Raw genomic sequence first — 7,817 nt, 5'->3', positions numbered from 1 at the left:
GCTGGGACTGGCAGGGACGGAGAGCAGGAGCCCGGGCGGCTGCTGCCAGAGCGCTACCCGACTCTTCCCGGCGCCTTGCAGACCCGTAGGACTGAAAGTCGCTTTGTGTAATGCTTCACCGGCGCTGAAGATGGTGTCACGGTTGCAAAGGTGATAAGTGGTTCAGAAGCTACGCGGATGGTTCACACGCGCAGCCGACGCTTAGCGGAAAGATCAGCCGGCGGCTTTCGGGGCGGCGCAGCGTGCGAGCAGCCTTGCCGCTCTCTCGGGCGGAGCAGCGCAGAGCCGGCTGCCCCACACCGCCGCCCCCCGAGTCCCGCAGCCGCGCGGCCCCGGGATGAAAGGGGGCCCGGGGGGCGGGAGGCAGCTATAAGGGGGTGTCCGAGGCAGCCTGGCAGCCGGCGACGCCAGGGGCCATGGCTTTAATGAGCATCCCCTGTTGTTATTTCCCTCCAGGAGCTACAACTCGATTTTCACACCTGCGAGGACGCGCCCTCCCAGCCGGCGGGCCCGCAGCAGTCTGAGGTTCGCCCGGGTGCACGCATCCCCCGGCGGCTAGGTGGCATTCCGTTTCCGGGGGGGGGGGGGGGGGGAGAAAGGGGGGAAACAAGGGAAGAGGGGAGGAAGAGGGAAAAAGGTGGGAAGAAACGGGGAAAAAGGGGGGACAGCGGGGAGAAGGGAGCGGGGATGGGGAGTGCGGCAGAAGGGGTGGATGTGTAATCAAGGATGCGCGGGGGCGCGCAGAAGGGAAAGAGGGTTGAGGGCTGACAGCTCCAGCGGGGCCGTGACCGGCCGTCTGCCCGCAGGGCTCCCGGCGGGCGGCGCGGGCGGGCCGGCTGCTGGAGTGCGTCCTGGAGAGAGCGTGGGGCTGCGGCCAGCGGCCACCTCTGTGGCGCAGCACCCTCTCCGTCCTGCAGCGGCACTGCCCCGGCTACCGGCCGCCACAGGTAGGTGCGGGACCGAGGCCGGGGCGTCGGGGCAGCCCTGCCGCGCAGAGCCCCGGGGGCAGCGCCAGGAGCTCCGCCGCGGCCGGCGGCGGGACGCTGACGCGTGTGCGGTGGCTGGCCGCTGCCGGGGAGGCGAGCCCAGGCCCGTGCGACGAGAGCAAGGCTCGGGAGCTGATGGCGGTGTGGAGAAGCTACATGAATTTGGGATAGGTGGCTTTTGGCGGATGGCATGTTTTTTTTCCTCACACCGCCGGACTTTGCTGAATATTTATTGTCCGCCGCGTAGCCATCGCAACGAAAACATCCTGCGGGATATTTAAAAAATATATATAATTTATTAAAAAAACAAACCAAACAAACACCATCAGAAGTACAGAGGTTGTTCGCGCGAGTGGCCAGCACGCCCCGTGGTCCCACCGCCCGCCGGGATGCACCGCGGGAGGCCGGTTCGTCCAGCTCTCTGCTGCCTCGCCAAGCACAGGCGGGGCTGCTCCACACCCGAGCCGAAGCCCGGCCTGGTGCTTTGGGAGGGGAAAGCGGGGTGGGGGAAAGAAGAATAAAAGGAAAAAAACGAGCAGTGGTGGCTGTGGGTAGTATTTGTAGGGGCGTTCGCGGGTGACGGTCCGCTGCGGGGCCCGCAGGTTGGCGGCGCTGACTCTTTCCTCTGCGCCTGGCCGGGCAAAGTCGCGACCGGAGCGCGGCTGCGGACAGCGCCCCGCCGGCGGAGCGCGCGCCCGCCCCGGTACCGGAACTGGGGCCGCCGCGGGGAGTGCCGGGAGGACCGGCCGGAAGCGGCAGCGGCGGTTTCCGGCGGGCGCATGTGGGGAGATGGCGCGTGAGGGTGGCGGGCTCTTCGCCGGGTTCCGCGTGCTCGGCCGTTTCAGCGGCCACGTTCCGCACGTCCTGCGCTACCACGGCCGCCACCGCGAGTTCTACCTGGCTGCCGCCGTTGGGCGCAGCGTCCACACGTACAACGTGAGTACGCGGCCCCTGGCCCCCTTCTCCTTTCCTCGGCCTCCTTCCCGCGCTGGGAGGCCGGGCCGCCTCGCCGCTGCCTGGCGTAGGGCCCGGGGAAGGCCGGGGCACCGTGGGGGCACCCGTGCGGGCGAGAGGCAGGGCCGGGCCGCCGCCACTTGCCTTCCCGCCCCCCAAGCCCCGGCCTCGTTGTCATGAGGCGGGACGTGCGAGGAGGGCCGTGGCGCCCCGATAGCAGGGGCTGCTCGCTGGCGGGCGAGGAGGGAGGGAGGGAGGGAGACTGCTGGTCAAACAGGCCGGGGCGGGCTTGTTTAGCCGTGTGGGCAGCCCTGATGGGTATCGGTATGCCCTCGCGGGTGCTGTAGAGTCCATCTATCGAGTGGCGGAGCGGCCACCTGCTGAAGCTTTTCCTTTGTTGCTAGATAAAGCAAAGCTCACCTACAGTTTGGATAGCTGCAGTTTAACGTTTGAGGGCTACAATTTCTGGGGGCAATCCGTTAGGCTCATGGAAACAGGTGAGCATAATTCAGTTGTGCAAGATGAAAGCCTGTGGTATTGAGTCCTTCTTACTGTATGATGCAAGCATTTTCAGCATACAGAAACAGTAACAAACCAGATCTGAATAGCGTGTTTATAGTGAACTGCAGAGTGCAGACAGCATAGATCTTCCAGTGCCTTTATGGTCGTCTTTTAGCGTTCACTTTTGCCAGTCTTCCGCACAGACTTCGAACCAAACTAGTTACAATCATCACTGGGCAAAGATGACTGTAAGTGAAGCAAATTCTGTGTGAGGAAGGGTAGATAATAACATAGTGTGGTTGCAGTGGAAAGAAAGTAGAAGCAGAGATAATGTGAAAACAAATTTGCTGAAGCTCTGCAAGGTGTTTAAACGTGTGCTCAGTTTCCTGTGAATTAGGGTAAAGTATATCAAGAAGCACAGCTTACTGTTGCTGAATGGCTGTCTTTTGGCAAATGCATTGTCCCATTCCTTTTGACCTGCTGTCTGTGGGTTTTCCTGTAAATGATTATTCATCATAGTTTACAACATCTTTCTGTCTTGTGAGGCATGCAAATCCATTATCTCATCCAGGTTGGTTCCTAGAATTTTGAATTTCTCTTTATAGCAAATTTATTGCAACCAATCACTAAAAATGCCTTTTTAACATTTTCATTGCAGGTGAAGAAGCTTGGTATTGTTGCTGTGAGTAAGTATGCACAGATTGTTCATTCCCGGTTGTTTGGTTTTTACCACATCTGACATTGGCACTTGCTTCTTGACTCAGAAATGGAAAATTAATTTTATGTACTGATCTGTATACCGCAATATGTTGAAAGGAGCCTCAGAAACATGGGATATCGATTTGGAAATAAGAGTGCTGTTGCAGCTGTAATGTAGTTCTCTTAGGGATATACCTTGTGAACCTTCTATCTTTGTCGTCATGTTTTTCCAAGAACATCACTAGGCCTTAAGGATTGAGCAGTGAATACAGCTGTTAATTCCAGATCCCTCTTTTTGTTGTTTTTGTGATTACTAGAAGACTGTATTGTAGAAGGAAAGTCATTACAGGGATAGAGCAGTTGTGGATGGGACTAAAAGTCTTCAAAAATTGGCTGGACTGCTGGATATGAATCGGAGGCTTGACATCCAGTTGGCAGTTGGTAACAAAGTGTAGCACCCTAGGTGTTGACAGCAAGGCCAATGTTGTTCAGCATCTTCACCAACAGCTTGGGTGATGAGGCGGTGTGCACTCTTAGTAAAAATTTGCAGACAATACTGTGTTAGGAGTAGTTGCTGACACCCAGAATGGCAGAGCTTCAGTCCAGGGAGGTGTTGCAAAATGCTAGGTGTGGGCCTAAAGGAACCTTGCCAAGTTCAGTGAGGGCAAGTTCAGAATCCTGCACCTGGGACAGAACAAGCTGGGAACTGACTGACTGCATAGCATCCTGCTGAAAAGGAGCCGGGGCTGTGCTGGTGCCAGGTTGAACATGGACCAACAATGCGGGAACTGAATAAGACAGGCTGTGTACTGAGCCACATTAGGAACATGGCCATTGGATCAGGGAAGGCTGTTATTCTCTCATACTTCATGCTGATGAGGTCATACCTGGACTGTGATACTACTCAGTGTGGTTCTTCCCCTCCCTGCTCCACTGCTCCCCTTTCAGGAGGGATGCTAAGGAACTGGAGAGTATCAGGGGCCAACAGCACACAGTATGAGAAGAGACACTGAAGTAAATGAATTTGTTTGGTCTTGCAAAGGGAAAAATACAGGGCGATCTAGAGGCAGCCTGTTACCTGAAGGGCAGTTACAAAGATGGCAGAGCTGAATTTGTGGTGGTATTGGTAAACAAGAGTAACAGGGGGAAAAAGTCACAGGTTACAGCACGAAGGGGTTACAGTGGAGGTTAGGAAAGATGGCCCTGACTAAGAGGAGATTGTAGTTCAGTGTAGAAATTGAGTGATCTCCTTCCCCAGAAGTTTATAAGACTCAGCTGGGCATAGCTGCAGTTAACCCAATCTAGTACTGGTGATACTCCACCTTTGGGAGTTGCTGAGTGGAGGGGCTGAACTAAATGATGTCATCCAGAGGGACCTTGACAAGCCTGAGAGCCGAGTCCATGCAAACCTCATAAAAATCAGCAAGGCGAAGTGCAAGGTCCTGCACATGGGTTGGGGCAATCCCAAGCACAAATACAGGCTGGGTGCAGAGTGGATTGAGAGCAGCCCTGTGAAGATGGACTTGGGAGTAGTAGTGGATGGAAAACTGACTATGAGCCAGCAGTGTGTGCTCGTAGCTCAGAAAGCCAACTGTGTCCTGGGCTGCACCAAAAGAAGTGTGGCCAGCAGGTCAAGGGAGGTAAATATCCCCTTCTACTCTGATCCCATGAGATCCCACCTGCAGTACTGTGTCCAGCTCTGGGGCCCCCAACACAAGGACACACACCTGCTCAAGTAGGTCAAAGATGATCAGGGGGCTGGAGCACCTCTCTTATGAGGACAGACTGAGAGAGTTGGGATATTCACCCTAGAGAAGAGGAGGCTCTGGGGAGACCTTATAGCAGCCTTACAGTACTTAAATGGGGCCTACAGGAAAGATGGGGAGGGACTCCCTATCAGGGAGCGTAGTGATAGGACATGGTTTTGAACTGGAAGAGGGTAGATTTACATTAGCTATAAGGAAGAAATTCTTTATTGTGAGGGTGGTGACACACTGGCACAGGTTGCTGAGAGAGGTTGTGAATGCCCCCTCCCTGGAAGTGTTGAAGGCCAGGCTGGACGGGGCTTTGAGCAACCTGATCTAGTGGAAGGTGTCCCTGCCTAAGGAGGGAGGTTGGAACTAGATGATCTTTAAAGTCCCTTCCAACCCAAACCATTCTGATCCTGTGATTTCCGAAGGTCAGCATTTAGATGATGCAGTGAGATGCACACTGTCTTGAAAAGTAGGTTTTTTGCTTCTGTATACTGCAAAGTTTTTACACAGACTTCCTAAGCAAAATATTTCTCATTAACAGAGCACTTACAAATCTAAGAATAAGTAGCTCAACACAAATGGGACTAGATTTCAAAGATCATCAGTGCAGTAAAAAAAACCCATGTAACATGTTTTCAGCTTACAAAATTGAAAAACATTGCATATTCTGTGAAATCCTTTTCAGTGAGCTACATCTTCTTACAGACATAATAATTTAAGCTTTTTGTTGGGGTGTTTACATACAAAGTTGGGATTGAAAAAGGTAAACAATGTGCCTCTGTGCAGTGTCACTGGTTTATTGATGTTATGCGTTTGGTGCTCTGAACTTTTTTAATTGTGGTGTGCCTACAACTGTCCTGGCCTAAAAGCAGACTCACATACAGCTCATGTGGAGTACTAGGTATCTGTAACCTGATTGTAGGCCTAAGTCACTTCAGAGGTGGTATGGGAAGATGTCTAATGGGTACAAACAAATGAAACCTCATGAAGTGCGACTTTTTTTATTTCTTAGCTTAGTTCCTTGTGGTACAGCAAAGAGTACAGGATTATTTGTGTCTGATAATTCAGAACACAAAGCAATGTAGTGGAGAAGGCTGTTGTCTGGTCATTTAAGTTTGTATCGTAGGCACACTCCCACAGTGACTGATTTTTGATCTGATGTTTCTCTGTACCATTAAGCGCTGTGATTTGCATTTTTATTTTTCCCTAGGCTGAGAGTATTTTTCCCTAAAGTACTTTTTTAGTTTTCTGCCATTTGGGACCACACCAGCAGCTTCTCAGTGTGGTCTGGACCTTTCACTCTTTTACAATTGGAGCTAGTAAAGTAGCAGGTCACAATAGTAAATACTCTCTCTGACCCAGTCACAAGGTGGGGAATGAGATGTATTCTTAGAGTGGTAAATTCCTGGTATCTTTAGCTGTAATCAGGAAATGAGTGCGGGAGTGGGTCACTAGCTTCCAGATCTGTAGAATGGCTTAACCTAATAGGCACTGCTAATACTGAGACTGATTTATCATCATTTATCATCTGCATTTCCTGTCCAGTGGGCTGTGGGACTCTGGCAATCTACAGAAGTCTTATGTTGAGGTAACTTCTTTATAAGCCTTCATGAAGCTAGTGTGTGCCTTAACTTACCGTGATAATTCAATAATGTATTATTAGGTTTTTTCAAAAAGAACCACCTTGTAGTCTATTAATCTGATGTTACTTACGTTACTGTTACTGGTGCGCTGTTACTTATATTAATATTTGCATTCATATAAAATGTGTGCATTTCTCTAAGAAATTCAACAGAACGTTCAACAGGAGAGCCTTCTTGAGGGGCACCATGCTAAATAAATAGGCTTTCTCTTTTGTTATGAATTTGAAAGTTGTTGAACTTTTCTTCTGTTTGATTAACAGGTAATGCTTTGCCACAAGACATTACATGTTTGGCAGCAGATCGCATGTTGATATTTGCTTCATACGACAATATTCTCCATGCTTTTGCCAGGAACAAAGAGGTTTTTATTAGTTTACTTATTGCTTAGTAATACAAAACATTTGTGTAGTGTTTGTGTTTTCAAGACTGTTAATTTTCTAAAATGTCTGTTTCCGTAGATGTTTAGTACCTTCATTTTTAAAGAAAAAAAAATGTAGAAGGAGGAATAAAAAGCTTAAAATAAGAGAATAAGTGCAAACTCTGTAATGGCTGACTTGTGGTTTATGTATTAATAATTAAATAGTTAAAGAGAAAAAATTTAATTCATATAAATTAAATGAAGTAAAATTAAGCCAAATAATTAAAAATATTTACTTAAAATATCTTTGCTAACACTTTTAAATATCAGAGAAAATGATGTATCTTCCACTTAAAAGTTGTGTGGCCTTTCCATGTATTTTATTTAAACTTGTTGCTGATGTGGTAGCTGTCCTCAAGTGTTACATTAACATTATATGATATTTGAATTGCTTATATTGAGAACATTTCTATTTTGAAATTATAGGTGGTTCATACATATGGAGGTCACAAGGCAAGGATACACCTTCTGCAGCCTTTTGGTGATCATGTCATCTCGGTGGATGTTGACAACGTTCTTATTGTTTGGAATATCCAATCAGAAGGTAAGACACTTTTTTTTTTGTTACTGCTTTATAAGACAGCATTGTTAAACATTCAGTAATTTTTTAAAAAGGTTTTTTTTAATGCACATGTTCAGAATTAGTTTATATTTAAAAAAGAAAAAAGTGCTTAAATGGCACTGCTACTTAAATGGTAATCTGGAGTTCTGATCCTGCAGTAATTTTTTATCACTGGATCCTGCATCATATGCAGTGACCCAGTAAGGTTCCACATAGGTGTAAAGAGATACGCTTATATGGAAATTGCATTTTAGTGTTCCATTTTCTGGTAGAAACTATGGTACAGCAGCTTTGGCACTA

The 7,817-nt window shown here is 49.0% G+C and overlaps 1 protein-coding gene across 2 annotated transcripts in view; it reads left to right on the top strand.

Annotated features, from left to right (window-relative positions):
* The first annotated feature begins 252 nt into the window (after positions 1–252).
* The window catches only part of WDR36 (WD repeat domain 36), a 41,038-nt gene continuing 33,473 nt past the window's right edge, over positions 253–7,817 (top strand). The window contains exons 1-5 of one of the 2 annotated variants that reach the window (XM_074932229.1): positions 253–559; positions 807–947; positions 3,100–3,127; positions 6,798–6,898; positions 7,382–7,499. In XM_074932229.1, the coding sequence (XP_074788330.1) occupies positions 6,842–6,898; positions 7,382–7,499 (175 nt within the window). In that variant the 5' untranslated portion in view covers positions 253–559; positions 807–947; positions 3,100–3,127; positions 6,798–6,841. Of the gene's footprint in view, positions 560–806; positions 948–1,760; positions 1,923–3,099; positions 3,128–6,797; positions 6,899–7,381; positions 7,500–7,817 lie in introns of those variants that run through there. The other variant, XM_074932228.1, reaches the window with a different exon arrangement.

The sequence above is a fragment of the Athene noctua genome, chromosome Z (genome assembly GCF_965140245.1).
Source record: "Athene noctua chromosome Z, bAthNoc1.hap1.1, whole genome shotgun sequence".
NCBI classification, from domain to species: domain Eukaryota; kingdom Metazoa; phylum Chordata; class Aves; order Strigiformes; family Strigidae; genus Athene; species Athene noctua.
This window is presented reverse-complemented; position numbering and strand designations above follow the sequence as displayed.